The 18,259-nt window shown below is 44.4% G+C and overlaps 1 protein-coding gene and 1 long non-coding RNA gene across 4 annotated transcripts in view; one reads left to right on the forward strand and one right to left on the reverse strand.

The window, feature by feature from the left end:
- MSRA (methionine sulfoxide reductase A) overlaps positions 1-347 on the reverse strand; it is a 289,926-nt gene extending 289,579 nt beyond the window's left edge. The window contains exon 1 of the mRNA XM_040597733.1: positions 171-347. Coding sequence (XP_040453667.1) covers positions 171-300 — 130 coding nt within the window. The 5' untranslated portion in view covers positions 301-347. The remainder of the gene's footprint in view (positions 1-170) is intronic.
- LOC121089929 lies at positions 167-9,286 on the forward strand. Of its 3 annotated transcripts, XR_005828426.1 has the most exons (5): positions 176-253; positions 2,161-2,559; positions 3,009-3,082; positions 3,817-3,938; positions 8,543-9,286. It is a non-coding gene; the product is annotated as an uncharacterized LOC121089929 (long non-coding RNA). The 3 variants fall into 3 exon arrangements; XR_005828424.1 differs by lacking the exon at positions 3,009-3,082; XR_005828425.1 differs by lacking the exons at positions 2,161-2,559; positions 3,009-3,082 and having other exon boundaries at positions 167-253.
- Positions 9,287-18,259: the final 8,973 nt, after the last annotated feature.

Here is an 18,259-nt window from a genome sequence, read left to right on the forward strand (position 1 = left end):
CGGCCAGGCCCCCACGCCGCTCCCTCACGGCAGCGCCCGCCCCGCCGGAAGGGGCCGCGCGCACGCGCGTAGGCCCGCCACAGGAGCGGCGCCGCCGCCGCCGGGAGCGGGCCCGCGGGCGGAGGGGTGCGAGGGGAGGGTTAGCGGAGCGGGTCGGGGGTCGCCCCTACCTGCCACCGGGACGTGCTGGCTCCTGCCGGGGAGCGCTTCTTCCTTCTGCGGTAACCGGGAGCCCGAGTCGCCCATCCGGAAGGTGGAGCTGGAGAGCGCGCGGAGGAGGCGCCGCGGCGCTGCCGGCATCGCCCCTGAGGGGACTCGGCTGGGGCGGGGGGGTGGCCCGGCGCGCGCTGCCCGGTGGGACGGGGGGGGGCGGTGGCAGGGCGCGAGACCCGCCCCCTACCGAGCGGCTCCGGCACCCGGCCCCGGAGCGGCACTAAGGGGAGAGGGCAGCCCCCACACACACCGCCGGTGTGCCCTGGGGGGGGGAGCAGCCTGGGGGTCGCGGGGGGGGAGGTGGCACGCACCGGCCTGTGCCCCGGCGCGCTGTGGCCGCGGGCGGGTGCGCTCGGCGGGCCCCGGGGGTCCCGCGGCCGCGGGTGACCGGGGCCCTGCCCGAGGTGGCCCTTTCCCTCCGCGCGGCCTGCTGGGCCCCGGCCGTGCGGCCTGAGCCGTAGGCACCCCCGGTGTGCGCCGTGCTCCGGGGACCCCCTGCGCGGGGGCACCCCGGTTTTCGCGTGGGCTCTGCCCCACGAGGGATTTCTGTATGCATGCCCCTCTTGGGGTACGTACGCATGGCCCATCCGCTGCCCGGCTTGGCCACGCACCCAGCTGAAGGCAGGAGGGTTGCACACAGGCAGCAAGAGATGCTACACGGACTCCTCATGCGTTTTATTATACAGTAATCTATTTTTTTTCCCCATAATCTTCTTGTTGGTATATGTAGCACTCCCCTACGTTACGTTTAGCCAATGTACTGTATCACGGCAGTCTTGCATGGTGCTTTTTGTACGGCATGCATCTCCAGGGATCAGTGTCTGCACCTATGTTTGCAATAAAAATACAGAAACAGAAAGTGAACAGAGTGTAAGTACATGTGGAAAATATCCACCTTATCTGTGGGGGTAATACAATGCCTATTGAACATGTAACACCACCACATTTCTTAACAGAGGAGACTTACAGAAGCCAAAACAATGGTGTTTTGTTTTCCAAGCAATTGAAGCTCCTTCCGTGCTTATAGTTGTGGTCAATAGAAGGGAAATTTGTACAAAACCCTGCAAAGGGGGTTTGTGAACTAGGCAGGGGTCTTGCATTGAGTACAGGAAAAGGCAGTGCACAACTAAGAAGAAGCAAAGAAGTTCTAGAGAGGGCATGATAGTAACTCAATGCAAAATTCATCTGAGGGTTTTGAAGAAGTCAGATTGTTGCCTGGATAGAACAGAAGATGGTAAAACGACAGACTAATGCCTAGTCTGTGAGAGGAAGGCCAGGTAATTCATTCAAAAAATGGTGTATGACGAATGCAGTTCCATTCAGCTCATAATCAGGCTGGATTTTACACGGATATGATACTCTTGAGAGACACTATTTAATTCATATTTTAAAGGAGTTGGATATTTATGGCAATATTGAGAATACCCAGATGCTTCTAGTTCATGTTTTAGGAGTCAGGCTTTCTTTAAAATGAAAAATTCAGATGGGAACCTGAGAGGCAAGCTGTCCCATCCCTGTTTTCAAATTTGCTGTTCTTGTGTTTGAAAGGTGAACAGCATCCCCTTTGAGCACAAGTAGTTCCGATGTTGCAGTCTATTTTTCAAGTTTTGTCAAATTTTGATACCATTTGAGACCGGGACCAGAGAGGACCTCAAGTGACCTCCAAAAAAGTCTTGCAAGAACTTGAAGAAAATCTTATTAAATAAAGAATGAGTGAATATAGAGACACATATAATATATAACTGCGATACTTTGACAAGTACAAGTTAGGAAGAAACAGAAATTCTCAGTAATAAAGTGTGAATTTAATTTAAAACATGTCCACCTAATTAGCTGTTCTCTCATGTACTGATGTTTCCCAGCTCTTTCTTACTTTGTAAGGAGCCACTGAAGGTGATGACATCCCCTGATTTTATATTGACCCGTTTCTTCTGTTTCACCATATAGATCTATACTCACTCCACTGTCTGCCAAGAATGCATTTCTGAAAAATGCACCAGTTCATGACACAATGGATAGCCACGTAATTTTCCCTTAAGAGTTAATGTATCTACTGGTGAGCCTGAATGCCAGCCTGGATCTTTTACCATGAGCATCCTTGCTGCCTCTTTGTGAACGGTTACATTTTCATTGCTGTCCTCTTTGCATGAATCAGGGTCAGTCAGAGGTGAAGGGCAGAAAACCAGACTAATGTTTGGCTGTTCAGTCTCGCAGATGAAGTGGCTGAGATGTTGCAGAGCCCTGATGTGCTCCGAAATGCCAGCTGCTGAAAAGCCAGCGTTGTCTCCACTCAAATGATCCCAGTGATCCTCTGTGCCATACATGCTGTCCCTGTGTATTTATATTGTGAGTATCCCTTAAATCATAGGTGTCCTTTCCAGTACATTAATTCTTAGAGGAAAAATTGCTTTGTCACCCATTGTGTTCAGCTGCTTCATTTGTGAGGCTGGTAACAGCAGAGCAGGGTACGGAAGGATTGGCATTGGGACTCCAAAACAGTGGTTAGAGCAGTGACAGTGGGGCTGCTGATGCATTTTGATTACAGCTATTATGAGCAGGAAACAATCTTTCATTCTGTGTCTTTATGGCCCTTCACACACTGTGTTCCTGCTTCATAACTGGATCCGAACTATTAAATAGTTATAAGCCATCATGCCACTTAACAAATAAAAACTGCCAATTTTCAGAAGTGTTTAGTGCTTCTTGGCTCCACAGAAACAGAATACTTTTTAAATGAGATGAATCCTGTTTACATTTCAGGAATGCGTGAACTATCCCCTTCTCTCATTCCACAGGTTGATATCTGGGTGCGAGAGTCTGAAAATTAAATTCTAACTTTAAAAAGTTTTCTTGATACGAATTTACCTGTGTAAGCAAGCAGCAGAACATTATTACTTTTTTATTTATAATGTACTATGCCTCACACTTAGACTATATGTACCAACACATGGATTGATTTAAGAAGCATATCGGGGAAAAAAGCCCAGATTTAAGGTGCCTACACAGTGTTCGTGTTCCCATGTAATAATCACAGTCTTCTTAGCACAGCAATTTTACAACGTATGCTAAAAATCTTGGGGAAACCAGCATGAAGAAGGAAAGGGAGAGGTACAAGAGAGGAAGAGAAGGTTTGTGGGCTGGCCTGTATCTTTTCAGCCAGGGCGCTACAGAAATGCCTAGTCATCCAGTCCCAGGAACTTACGCAAAATTTACACCATTTTTTACAGGATCTGACATATACTGTGCATAATCCTTTCCTTCAGAGTTAAATTTGCTAGTCTTTGTGTTTTAGGATAGGTGTGGTTTTCACATCTAGCAAAATCTGCTGGATCTTGAAACCAATACAGCCCCATGTAACCATCTCCCTGGTAGTACACCGATTGTGAAGGCAGGTTTGTGCTGCAGTGTGCATCTCCTGGAAAAGCAATCTGTCTCTTCTTTTTTTCTTTTTTTCTTTTTCCCCCTCTGAAAATATGCAGTAAAAGAAGATCCTCCACAGGCTTCAATGCATTATTCAGTGCTTGATTACTGTTAAAAATATGCGTTTATTTTTTTAGGTTAGCTTCAGCTCCCATCCATTACATCTTAGCTTTTCTTTCCTAGAATGAAGAGATTTCTTTTATCCAGTTTTTGTTAGCCAGAGTTACTGCTGTAGACTATGGTCATCCCTCAAGATAAACAGGACTCTAGGAGTTCATCGCAGTGAAGCATGTTTTCCAATTCTTGTAAGTATTGTCATTGCACTTCTCTGTATCCTCTCCAGGTTTTCCAATGACATATGTTTTTCCAATGACATTCCAATGATTTTTTTTTTTTTTTTTTTTTCACTTTGATGAAGACATCAATAATGAATATAGCGTTCTGGTAGTGGTCAGACCAAAGCAAGTGCCAATCTAACGTGGTTTCTTGATTCCTGCTTAGGTTTGTCTTCATCTGTCCAAGGGCAGTATTAGACCTTCCAGCCTCAGAGGTAAACTGCTGGGACTCCCGAGGGCTCTTAAGCAATTTATTATCGATGTATAGAAATATCTAGATGATTATGGCAGATATATAGAAAATTGTTTTCTATGCCTAGTCCCTGGCACCATTTAAACAACTAGTGCAGACTTGTTTCAATCCCCTGTCTTTGTCACTGTTGCTCCTGCAGTTTCTGGGTCAGCTGCTAGCAGTTGGAAATAATTTTCCATGTTCTTCTCCATAATTGGTAAAAATGTCAAATGACAGAGCTTAGGACTGATGCCGACATGACATCACTGTAAAGACACCGACCTTACGATGATTGCCTCATTGCAATCACATTTTGTGACTGGTCAGGTAACGAGATCTCTGAAAAAGCATGTATTTTCATCAGAACAAACCTGCTGGTTCCCCAATTTTAGCAAAAAAACATGAACCAGTTCTAAGGATTTTCAATCAAAGGAACTGGAGACTTGAGTGCCACAATTCTTTTTGGAAACAAGAAACCTGAATTCCTGTATTAACAGCTGTATCTGTTACCCCAGAAGGACAGCGAAGATGATAATACAGTAAAGCAATCTACATGAGACAGTTTCTAGAGAGGCGGGAAGATTAATCAGTCATTCATCCGCCTTCCATTTGGGATCTAGATGAGCATTTAGATACAGATTAAGCTACATAAATTATACTAAAAATGGAACTGACGTAGAAGAACCATCAGCACTGTACCTCAGAATAATGCAGTGATTCGGGATTTACAGAGGGATGTTAGAAACAATGGGCAATTTAATAGAATAGAGTCTACCATATGCACCAGGGAGAAGGCAAGAATGCGGGATACAAGTAGCCTCTTCACACAGGTTCTTCTTTATTTTTCTATTGTGTTGCAGCAATTAGCGGGGTGAAAAATGCTAATGCAGCATGCAAGTTTCTCACTTTTTGGTTGTCTCCTTCCTTTGCTGCATCTTCAAGGTGCATCTTTATAACTGGTCTCCAGGTGTTCACAGAGGCCAAGATGATGCAGGCACCTGCGTTTTGGTGTCCACCCGTCTGTGAATCAGGGTTTGAGCTGTCATGACAGTCACTGAACAGATAGCCAATGCGGGGCTTGGCTTCACTGCCTGCACATAGAATCATGGAATGGTCTGGGTTGGAAGGGACCTTAAAGATCACAGAATCAGAGAATCATTTAGGTTGGAAAAAAACATTAAGGTCACCAAGTCCAACTGTTAACCCAGCACTGCCAAGCCCACCACTAACCCATGTCCCTAAGCACCACATCTACATGTCTTTTAAACACCTCCAGGGATGGTGACTCCCCCACCTCCCTGGGCAGCCTGTCCCAGTGCTGGACAACCCTTTTGGTGAAGAAATTTTTCCTAGTAACCAACCTAAACCTCCCAAGCACAACCTGAGGCTGTTCCCTCTTGTTCTATCAAGATCATCTAGTTCCAACACCCCTGCCATGGGCTGGGACACCCTCCACTAGACCAGGTTGCTCAAGCAATACTTGCAGTGTGTAGCACCATTTCTGATTCCCTGGGGCCCATCACCTGTAATTTAGGTGCTCCTCCAGGTTGCCACTGGTCTCACAAACACCTTGTGTCGTATTTGCAAGCTCCATGCAGATGACTCTGATGCTGTAGAGGATTTCAAAGGGCTTTCAGCACCCATGTGGGAGCAGCTGAAATAAGTCCTGCCATCAACAGCGTGAGGAGAGCAGTTCAGCTGAGAAAGAAGGCGGACAGACTTTTTAGTAAGACCCTTAGCAATAGGACACAGGGGAATGGCTTTACATGAGAGAGGGGAGATGGAGATGAGAGATGAGGAAGAAATTCTTCCCTGTGAGGGCGGCGAGGCGCTGGCCCAGGCTGCCCAGAGCAGCTGTGGGTGCCCCATCCCTGGCAGGGCTCAAGGCCAGGCTGGACGGGGCTGGGAGCAGCCTGGGCTGGGGGGAGGGGTCCCTGCCCGTGGCAGGGGGTGGGACTGGGTGGTCTTTAAGGTCCCTTCCCACCCAAACCGTTCTGTGATTCTATGAAATGATTGCTGGTTTAGGAGCTCGTTCACTCCGGTTTCCAATGACTATCAAACAGAAACCCCTTGCCTGTCTTCAGAGTTTAGGTGCCCCATGCATCTGTAGATACCTAAAACATCTCTGAATCTTGAGACAAATCCTACCTAGACACAGAAAGTCAAAGACCTTCATTGTCAAACAGCTTTGTGCAGGGTTGCCTGTCACCACGGAGTTTCTGTCCTGCATCTGCAAACACTTGCTAGAACTGAATCAACACTTTGCAGCCAGGTAGCCATAGCCCAAGAGTTGCAGATAACTCCTTCACTGGCGTGGCTCCTCACAGCTCCACACATGTCCTGGGCTTAAGAGAAGTTACCAGCAGCTGAGACTCAGCCCTGGGGTTTTAAATCAATATTTCCCACTGTGGAACGAAATATTGTGGGCCACATTCCAATTTATGAGAAGGCACGTTACTGGGCATGCTGAGCAGCCGGCACTGCACCCATCAGGTTAGATTGTCATTAACGTTCTTCCCTGCCTAAAATCTGGAATTTTAACAGATTTTACTACTTGGAAGCCATCGTGACACAGCCCTTTGCTTGGTAAAACTGTAATTTTGGTAATAAATTTCTCAATAAATATTTTCCGTACAGTTCACTTTGGGCTTTCTGTGGGTTTATCATCCTGAACTCTCGTTTCGCAGGATGGACTTTATGAATATAGAAACAAATCAGCACAGGTGAGGGCAGAGAGAAGTAGTTTTGGGTGGGACTAATCTCACCTAACTCTGGCTGTTTAGAAATATGGCAACCATCCAAGCTGGGCATCTAGATCTTTTCTGTAGCAAACAAAGGAAGAGTAGTATCTTCAGAACATAATTCATCCCATCTTAAAACAGAGTGGAGCAGATAGGATAGATTGTTCTCCAGAGAGGTTTATTTTATTCAGCTCATAATAGGTGCCCTAGTGAGTAGCTCTGAGCAGATAGCTAGATTTTTTGATAACTGAAATTAGGCAGAAATTGTTTCCTTTATTTACCTAGGAAAAACTGCAGAATTTTAAACAAATTTCAACCCCATAAAAATGTTACTCGTATTAAACATTGACTGGCCATTCCAAAATAAGCTGACTCTTCAGCACAATAGCCTTCACATTCCCCATCAAAACTAGTAGTTTACATTTCCCACAATGGATTTCCCTTACTGATCCCACAGTCCTCAAGATTTGTTCCCTCCCTTACAAAGATCTTTTTTCTTCCTGAACCCCAAATTCATATTTGCTAAAATATTTGTCTTTTGCAAGTTCTTCCAAATCAGTGAAAGTCTTAAGTCCGTTCACATGAATCCATACAAGTGGCTAAATTATATTAAGTATACTTTAAAGTATATTTATTTAAGCTATCAATAGTGAAGAAATAGGCGTGATAACATGTGGACCGTCCGCGTACTTTGGGGTAATGTTTCACTAAGGCAACTGCACAGCCCACTGATCTGCTGAAAGTACTGATGTGATCTAGCTTGCAAGTACAATGAAATGGTGTATAACTGGATTTCCTTTATAATCTCCTGTAATAAATTCTGCAGATAACACAGAATATCTTTGAAATCTGTTAAAACCTCACTTCTGTAAATAAAGCAAGGGTGTTTTTTTCCTAGCAGGCTGACTTGTAATAGATTAGATAGTGGGGAAAGTATTACATGCCACCTGACGTATTTTTGGCAGCTTGTTTTGCTTATATGCATAGGTATACACTTGGCTGAAATGTTGTGGCTTTCTTTGTGATTCTGTTTTCATCTGACGGCAAAACTGCACAACAACAACAACAAAAGCTAACGGAATCAATTGAATTTTGGGGTGGAAAATTATGCAACATAAACATGCTTCGCCGGTGGTTTTAAATGCATTGCACAGTGTCTAGTAGATTCCTTGGCTTTGTCAGCCAGCGCTGGTTTGTATGCTGTGGCACTGATGACTTTATAAAAACAAATGACAGAGTAGTTTACACTGCCCTGCTAAAGGAAATAATCATATTTAACAGTGCTGGTTTCCCAGTTAAAAAAAAAAAAAAAAAAAAAAAGAAACAAAACAAAAAAACCACTCGTGCTATATGCTGTAATAAGCTTTTTATAAATGTGCCCATGTGGTGCTCAGCAGAGCCTGCTGTGCCAGTACTATAAAACCGAAAGGGAGCTTCATAAGCTTTAAGTGCAATCGTATATTACCGTTCAGCAACATTCCCTGTTATTAATAAAGTTTGTGAGAAATACACAGGCAAAAGATTAAAAATACATGTCTGATACTATCCTTGGTAATAAAAGCTGATGATGTTTGGACTGCTTGTTTATTTGCTTGCCCTAGATGAGATGTTTGAAGGAGTGCGGTGAAGATGATTGAACAGATGAGCTTCCCCTCAAGGCCCTGTTTCGCCCTGGCCAGCATCTTCCCAGGGATGCTGGTCCGGGGATGCTGGTCCAGGGATGCGGGCTGCTTCCCTGAGCCCTCTCGTGGACTCCTTCCTCCACTGCAGCAGGCAGTTCCTACAAACGAGGCAATTAGTGTGTTCCAGGAAGATGATCTTTATGAAACGTGAGCTGTTTCCTCATCTCCATGCATCAGAAAAGCCTATGAGGAAAAAAAAAAAAACCACACCAAAAAAACCAACCAAACCAAACCAAAAAAAAACCCAACAGACTGGTATTTCATTAAAGGTGATGAGGAATTTGTAGGGCTTTGACCACAGATATCTTATTTTTGCTCTGGCATCCAGCAATAACAGTGATTATTGAATTGCAACACAGAAAGCTCTTCTGGGGATAGATATGCAGCACAGCCTGTCATTGCTTGGCAAAATGCACTTAGGTGCTGATGTAAATGGAAAGGTTGTATATTCGAGATAGTTTCATTGGAGAAATCATAATAAAATGGATTAAGAGACACCTGAAATGCTTCTCGGTTTTAAACAAAAATATCAGGACATTTCCTGACAGCATCTGGATTCTTAAGGGAAATTAAATGCCAGGTAATATTCTGTTTGGAAGAAAATAAATTAACAGCATATGTAAAATATATCTGACTGCCTATTAAATTATCTTTTTTGTCATCCATGGGCTGTACTGACTTCTGGTTCCATTCTTTATTAGAATTGCTACGCAGTATATTGCTGTGCATTACGTGCAGGAAGGCACAGGTCCAGATCATCAAAGATACTTAGATAGTGAAATTCTGTTGGTATCTAAATATTTTAGTCCCAGAGAAATCAGCAGGACTTGTCACCTCTTCTGCCCCCAGGAACTTACATTCCAAACGAAACCGAGTATCCCAAAGCCATAATGAGCCCGGTGCAGGTGTTGTTTATTGAATATAGCTTTTTATGGTGGTGGAGCAGAATTACTAGACTAGTTTAGAAACAGTGGTGTGAAGAGGATTAAAGTACAGATGATCCACAGAAGAGCGTGTTTCAACAATTATATGGTGTTAAGGTACCAAAATGAGTGTGAGACGGTTGCAAGCAACACAGAAGAGGGGTATATCATAAGACCAGATGATGGAGAGGAGTAGAACAGGCAAAAATGGGATATGAATAGCTGCAGAACTGGGCATAACTGTTTAGGTACTTGGTAGCAATACATCTTATGGACAGAGTGGACAGAACATCATTTACAACCCATGTACATGGATTAAGCAAAGGCTATGACTTTCAGCAGCAAGGTTCTTGGACAATGAAGTGTCCTACAGCTGGAGTCATTAAAAATTCAACATTTGTCATATCTCAGTAATTGCAGTCCCTGGGTATCTTCTATTCTGAGTGTGGGAGGTTATAAATATTGTTGATGACTCAGCATTTGCTTTAGACTTCTTGGTCTTTACTAGTCATGTTTGCACTACTCATTTGTGTCATCACTGTTTGCCAATGAACCTTCACCCAAGTGGAGGAGATTTACAATGAAGTCTGGGGGACATTTGCCTTTAGTTCAATTAATGCCAATTTGGACTCTTCCTTTACAATGAGAATTTTAAAAATCACTTTCCCTTCTCGTAAAAAGATGCAAAAGAAGAACAAGGTGATACAGTTTTTACCTGTCTTTGGGAAGGGCATGTTCCTTCAAATATTTTCCAGGGTAGCTGGAAGGATACAAAAACCCTGGTTTGGGGATGAGCAGTTCTGGCACAAATACCAGGAGACGACACTTCCATCCTTAAAATAAGCCCTCCGACATAAGTGATAATTTAATATACATCATACCATCTGCTTGCAGAAATGTGCAAGCTGCTCCCAAAGAAATCAATGGGAAATGCGTTTTTCCTATTATTTTAAACATTCCAAGATCTGACTTGATGTCACGGAAGCGTGCGATAGTCACCTTTCCCCAAAGACAAATACAGCCTGCCACTACAGAGAATAACAACCGCTGCAAAACCCACCACTTCTCCTCCTCCTCCTCCCTCTGCCCTTCACAACCTGCCGGATGAAAACACAGACACTGCCGAGTGCTCTGCCAGTTAAAAAAGCAGATGGGGAAGGGAGACGGTTTCAGAGCTACAAGGCATAGAAGCCCTGGCAGCAGCTTTTCTCTTTATCCACTGTGGGCTTCCATCTTGAACACTTTTACTGATCTTGATTTCACCTACAGAAATGTGTCGGCAGGCAAGATACGTGCTAACACATGGGAGCAGCCTCTGAGGCCAGAAAAAGGATTGAGCTCGCTGTTTCCCCTGTATACTGGTTTGTACAAAATGCCCAGCTGGGTCAAGCCTTGCAAAGGCATTTCTGTGCCTGGGTCTTCTGCAGCCTCCCCCTGTGTTCACCAGAGTTTGGGTACAGCCTTGGCAGGACAGCATGGACTCCACCAAGGAGCCTTCTCTTTCCTGAGAAGCCACTCACAAGCGCTCGTTGAAAAAATTAAGAATAGGGCAAATACGCTGCAGCACTGCTCCAGAACCTTCGCTTGGCTTGTGGTGAACCTGCAGCTCAGGCATTTCCTCAGATGCTGTCTTGATGTTGTGCTATGAGATTATGATCGCTCTCTGCTCATCTTCTTACGGCACCTGTCGCTCTGCAGGCATTCCCCCCCTTCTCTTCCAGGCTCAACTGTCCATTTCAGCCAAATTCACTCCTCCTCACGTTAGTGTTGCTGCATAGCTTCCACCATCCTTACTCCTTCCATTGACACTTCCCCAGGTTCACAGTGTCCTTTTTGAGGGGGAAGAAGGGGGACCCAAACAGCATGCATTTTTCAAGGTGTAGAGCCACCTGATCTGCAGACACACAAAGCATGGTTGGAAGGGACCTTTGGATGTCTCGACTCAAATCCTACACTCAGAGTAGGGCCAGCTTAGCCCAGGTTGCTCAAGGTCTTGTTCACTTGGGTTTTGGATATCTCCAAGGTTGGCAGTTCCACTGCCTCCCTGGGTCACTGTCACAGTGTTTGACCACCCAGATAGTGAAGATTAGTTTCCCATCCATCTAGCCAGATCCTCCTTTGTGGCAGCTTGCGTACCTTGTCCTTTGTGCACATCCGAGAAGAGTTTTACTCCATCTTCTCAACAACTCCCTTTAAGATTGTTGAACGTGGCCATAAAATGTCAGCCTAGCTTTTCTTCTTAACACTGAACAAACCCAATTCCTTCAGCCTCTCTTCACATTCCGTGTGCTCCATTTTCCTAAGCATGTTGATGGTCCCAATGGGTTCACTCCAGTTTGTCGGCATCTTTCTTGCTGACCGGGGAGTCTAGAAACTGGACGCAATTCCCCAGATGGGATTTTAGGCATCTGAAATGATGGGATTTGGTTTATTCTTTTTCACATTTCTTAACAATTCCTAACATGCTGTTTGTCACTTGGAGGGGAAAAGAATTTGTATTTATTTCTTTCCTACTGGGCAGTGGGGTTTCTGCCACACTTGTGGCCCTGTCCACCTTAGCTCTGGGATCACATCTCCACTGGCAGCACCTCACTCGGCTGCAGTGCTTGTCGGAGATGGAGAGTGGCTTTTCCCCCCGTGCTTTAATTTGCCGTGACAGATGCTGAATCTCAACTCCCGTTTTATAGTCCGACCTCTCAGTGCTATGAGGTTTCTGCAATCGGTTTTCATTTGCACAACCTCGAATGATCCAATATCATCAGCAAATAGATCATCCAGTATTATCGGATTGGTCCAGCAGTCCAGCTCCCAGCACTAGGATCCTGTTGATGATCCCCATCTCCTGCAAAATGCTTTATTGCTTGTCCTCTGATCAGTGAGAAACCACATACATGGGCATCTCATGCCCATAGCAGCTTCCTTTTTGTAGCCCTTTGGCAAGGGCCTTGGAAAGGTCATATACACAACATAACCAGATGAAGGTACTAGTTGGTGCAGGTGAGGAGCTCGAGCAGTTTCCTTAGGTAACGCTTCAGCCTGCAAAACCCATGTGGACTCTTCCCAACTTCACATACGTACAGTTTCTGCCCTCTGTCACAGTCACAAGCAATTTCCTCCACACAGATAGTTCAGATTCAAGTTCCTTTGGTGTTCTTCAATGCATACGCTGTGGCCTGGGGTTCTGAAGCTATTCATTTTACACCCCGGTTCTCCACTGGCCCCTCACACTGCCTGGCAGGCTTCTTAATCCAGTCATGTTTGGAAAAGGATTGATAATTTGTTCATGCTTTTAGAAAGTTGTTCTTCAAATCTTTTAGTCTACCTTTTTAATAGAATGTATGCTCTCTATTCTTTCTTTGTTTGAACATGAAGTCTTCTTACTTGTAATAGCCTCCTTCACTCTGATCTTTAATTACAGTAGCTTTCTTCTGGTCTTTTTAAAGTCTTTTTGATACACTCCATGTATTTTCTCTGAGACTCTAATATGGTGTCTTTAAACAATTTCTCTGCTGCTTGCAAACATTTCAGCAAGTCGTGGCTTGTACTAATTTCCTTTTAACAAGTTGCCTCATTTTTCATAGGGCTCCTTTTTAAATCCAAGACTGTGCTGCTGATATTTTTGGCTTCCTTGTTCCTACGACTATACTGAAGCTCAGAACATTACAGCTCTCATACAGCGTGTCTGGGCTGCACCAGGAGTTTCTTCTCCAGTGACTCACCTCCAAGAAGTATTTGTTCACAGGTATCTCAAAATTTACCCTCAGCATCATATTCGGACATTATATTTATCCAGTATACAGGACCTTTCCCCTGTATTTGTATCTTGAATTAATTATATCTTGTACACCCACAGCATCTCTGGTCTCCTTTGGGACATCTCAGGCAGTGTCACCACCCTGGCCAAGCGACTGAGGAACAGCTGTCAGAGTCCTCCTCCTGGCTATGGTATTGCAGTCGGTTGGCATCGGTGTTGTTTATTGATGCAGTTAACTTACTTATCTGATGGGACTCTTCTGTTTTCTTTAACTGTGGTGCTGTTCCTTCGCAATGCATATTACTCTGCCCTTCCTGTATATAGTTTGCTCTGATAGTGTCCTGATTATCTTCTCCCTGGTAGTTTGCTGCAATGCCTGTTATGTTCATATCTGCACTCAAAAGCAGACCATCCTGTTCATCTTGTCTTTTACACCAGTTGTATTGCTATGAGGAGCACATCAACATATGCCTCAACTGCCTGTTTTATGTGCCCAATGAAGCAGAATCTGAGTTGTCCAAAGAGATCTTCACCGCTTCTGGCTGTATCTTTCTCACCTTCAGTTGTACCCTTCACTCCAGAACACAAAATTCTTGGCCAGGATTTGCGTTCCCAGACAACCACCATCCTTTACATCCACACTGGGACACTGCAGCCAGGAGGGACAAGCTGAAGGCCAAGAGAGCAACTTCACAGCTGGAAGCTTGAGTTTGGACTCTTGGCGAGTAAAGCCCCCCTGTGGTGGGGGCTCCCGTTTCTAATGCTGTTTATGCACTTCATTTAATGACCCTTACAATGGATAGGCAGAAATCTCCTCTCCCACCTGTCAGCACCCACCTTTTATGTCACACACCAACAATATTCCTGTAGCCACACCTGCACATAACTTCTCCATCATGCCCCACAGTTCTGCTCTGCCCACCTTTCAGACTTTCACCATGGAAAATGTGTCTGAAGCCATGTTCCTCTCTACAGCAGAGATCTCGTACAATGCTGCAGGACTTTCCCATGCCTTTGTAGTTCGCAGGCTGGGAGGTCCCTCACATGCAGGTGCCATGCTCTTCCTTTTAAATACTGGGGAAGGACACTCCTTGAAAGCACAAGGAGAAAAGGAGAGATGCTGCATCTCTGGAACAGTTGAGGGGGTAGAGAAATCAGCCACTTTATGGTTCACTCATTCATTACATTTTCAGAGGACTTGAGATTGCAGCTATGTCTTGAAACCTTCTCCCAACAGACCCCACCAGGAGAATCTCTTTTCCCCAGTCCTTATGAGATTCAGATACAAGAAAGCTGTTGAGCAGATCAGCCCTGCAAAGGACGCTTTAATCACCAAAACATGTAACAAAGCTGTTCTACCTTCCCTGGCTCGTGGCTGAGCTTTGCAGGCATCACTCCTCTCTTTATACCACCCAGATGTTTGGATGGCCGTGGGTTGAGCCAGACCACAAAACTGATCTGGATTAAAATAAACCCAGCACATATATACATATATTTATACACACACACACAATTTGCTTAGGTTGTAGGGAATTAAATCTTTTCTCAGTCCTACTCCTAAAACTCTTTGGAGATGACTGCCACCCAAACCCAGTGGCAGTATCCATCTGCACATTCTTGACCAGCATAAGTCTCTGATGGCATCTGGGCAGTATCTTCTCCCTTCCACAAGAGTGGAGCTGCTGATTTGGAAACAGAGTTGGAAAACATTCAGATGCTGGGAGGTGCGTGCTTGCTGCAAAGCTCTTACAGGTGTGCTAATGAGAGACAGCGCTCTGCTCATCACAAGCCTGAGACCTTGGAGAATATTAGTAAAAATGCCAATTTGCATGTCTTGGGGTTAATTGAGGAAATCTCCAATGGAAAATCTTGCTGTCACTTGTAAAGCCTGTTCTGAATACAAATTGTATGTCTCCATGGGATATTGTGAAAGCTTTGCAACTTCTTTGCAAACCTGTGGAAACAAGGAAGGTTGTTAGCTACCAGAGCTCACAAAGGAAGTTTTCCTCAAAATCTCATACTCACTTTTGATCGGTGTTGACATTAACATGGGGGTCATAGAGCAAGCATGGAGATTACATGGGATCCTCTACCAAGCAAACAAGAAAGGGGCATGAGTATTTTCTCAGACATCACCTAGGCCACACATTATTGGAAGGAAAAGAGACATTTCTGCTTGCAAAAAAAATTTTCTTCCAATTGAAACCAATTCCTTACTTTATGCCTTTACTCTAATCCAAGTTTCTTGTGAATAAAAATAATCACTGGGGTTTTATAATCTGTGATTAAGGTGAGTTGCATGACAATATGCATCGAGAAACCTAGGGAAGTGTAGAAGAAAGGAGCTGGTTAATTCACCTGAAACTGAGGAAGAAGCAGTGCAGATTATATCAGGATCACAATGTGGTTTTTCATCACTCATCTTCTAGGGGGGCTTCTTTGGTTTACAGCTGTTGTATTACATGCCACTATAAGATTACCACCAAGAATGCAACTCCAACCAGAGATCCAGACTATTTCTATGTTTAATTGCAAATGCTGCGTGATTTTTTGATCATTCGATCAGCTGTTTGGGGATTTTATAAATGTCTTGCTCCGCATTATGTCTGTATAATTAACTGCTCTTGTTGAAACACCTAATTTTTTGAGGAGTTTATGGAGAACACTAGGGAGAGGCATTGGTGTGAGGCTGATTTTAAATGAATTATCACTTGGTTTTCAAAGTTAGCTTTTAGTTGTTTTGACATTTAGTCTTTTTTTTTTTTTTTTAAACCAGCGTGTCCTATGGAACAAAAAGATAAAAAATTGATTAGAAGAGGCAAGAAAAAAGAGCAAAAAGACCAAATTTTGAGTTCCATAAAACCGAACTCCATTTCTGAACCTCCATCTGAACAGAGAAGTTTTAGCAAATTCCTTTCACTTACCTTTTTCCAGTTTTCTCGTTTGAGCATTCAGATGTGGCTGTGCAACACTGTTGATTTCAACTCATCGCAAAGGGTATAATTAAAAGCAAAATTCTACCTTGATTATCGCTCTGACACGTGCACTTACCGGCAGTCGCAAGATGATGAGCTGCTAAAACCATACAACCATGCAAAGCATTACAGCTAATGCGGCATGCCCTCGTTTGGGGTGGCTTTCCAGTTAGTGGCACAGAGACACCGGTGAGAGGGCAAGATCTTGGGGTGACACCCCCGAGGATGGTGCCAGGGCCCTGGTTGTGTTTGTTGGTGTTGCAATGCCTCGCCAGTGCTTTCCTGGGTGAGTACCAATACTCCGCGCCTAAACACCGCATCGATGAAGCGGGGACAGGCGCACAGAATTCTTTCTCTTGCAAAGGCAAGGGACATTGAGAGGATAAATACAATTAATTAGTGCCTGAAATAGCAAAGATACGTACTACAGTGGTTAACTGTACAAGGAGTATAGGTTTCCAGATCTGTCACAATGTGCTGAGCAAGAAATAAAAATCTATTTTTTTCACCGGTGATAACATGGGAAAAGCAAGCCAGGCAGTCACTTTTGAAGAGAAATTAGGAACAAAAGAGAACACATGTGGTAGAATGTTATAATAGTCAGAGCCAGAAGATCCTACTCATTTCCTGTAGGAGGAAAGTCACCAAGAATTGGAAAGGGGAAAGCCCACATGATTAGAAGAAGAAGGAGATTGACTTCTCTCTGACTGACAGTCTGTGCATCAATGCTATTCTGTTTCAAGACAGCCGTGTTCACAAAATAGTACAATCAAGCCAAATATAAAGCTGCAGAAAGGCACAGTGACTGTCAGAGAAAACATCAAAGATTCACCTTCTTATGTAAGAAAGAGGTGGCAAACAAGGTTTCAGCCTTTGCTAAGGCTGACCAGAAAGACTAGCCCTAAGTATGAGATTTGAAAAATCAGGTGCCAGACTGGAAAAAATAGGGTGTTGTGGGTGCGTTTAACATGTGACATACATGGTTCTGGCAGGGCGTTGGGCTTCGTGTCCCCCTCTTAGGCACAAGATGGGTATGAGTCTGTTGAAGCCAGGGGAAATTTCCTGCATCCTGAAGTTTTATGCTATAGTAAATATTTTGGAAAAGACACGGTTCCCAACTTAGTCTTTATTGTGAAATGACTTTTAAGTTTCAATGATTTTTTGGGGTGAAAATGAGTTTATATAGATGTGTTTACATACAGTCAGGTAAAAATATGTGTAAATATTTCCATAAATATATACATGTACTCACATCCATACATATTTCTATATACAGCCTTATAACAAAGCAGATCTGAAAGATACAGCTGGGACATACACACTGAACTCACGTCCCTGCCAGACCACGACCTCCTTTGACCACAGACCTGGGACTAAATTTTCTAGGACCAGGACTAAATTTTCAAAGGAGGTTTGGCATGGGTCAACACCTAAAGCTATGAGTGAGGGCTGTCTCCATGGTGTGTCTTCCGAGAGCTGTGATGCCTTGTATCCCTCCACTGGGGTACAGCTGGGACAGGCAGCACCAGCCTCCGCCACCTTGTCCGTGGCATCATAACAGTGCGTTACATCATATAGCATATAAGGGCCTTCCCCCTGATGGGTTTCACAGTCCTGCAACTGCTCCAGATACTCGAGACCTTGCTTTCATGAAAAAGAGAGGTCTTTCCTTTCAAACTCAGAGAGTAGGTGCTGTTACAGCACATCCACCCGTCAGAGCATTCACAGCATTATGGGGTGGACAAGGAAGACCTTTCCCGCCCAGAGCAGGCTTGTCCTCCCCTTCCCTTCTCTCTAACCCCGCTCTAGCCTCCTGTCGGGAGGGGATACTTTTACCTTCTTCTGCTGAAGCTGTTGAGATGGGTCTCTAATGTGCCATATGTTCATCAAGCTGCTGGGAGAGACCTGTGACCTAGACCTTGCACCATAAATTAATCCCTCACTTTCATTCACGCTAACAAACTGAACGAGTTTTAGCAAAGAT

Source organism: Falco naumanni, chromosome 6 (assembly GCF_017639655.2).
Source record: "Falco naumanni isolate bFalNau1 chromosome 6, bFalNau1.pat, whole genome shotgun sequence".
NCBI lineage: Eukaryota > Metazoa > Chordata > Aves > Falconiformes > Falconidae > Falco > Falco naumanni.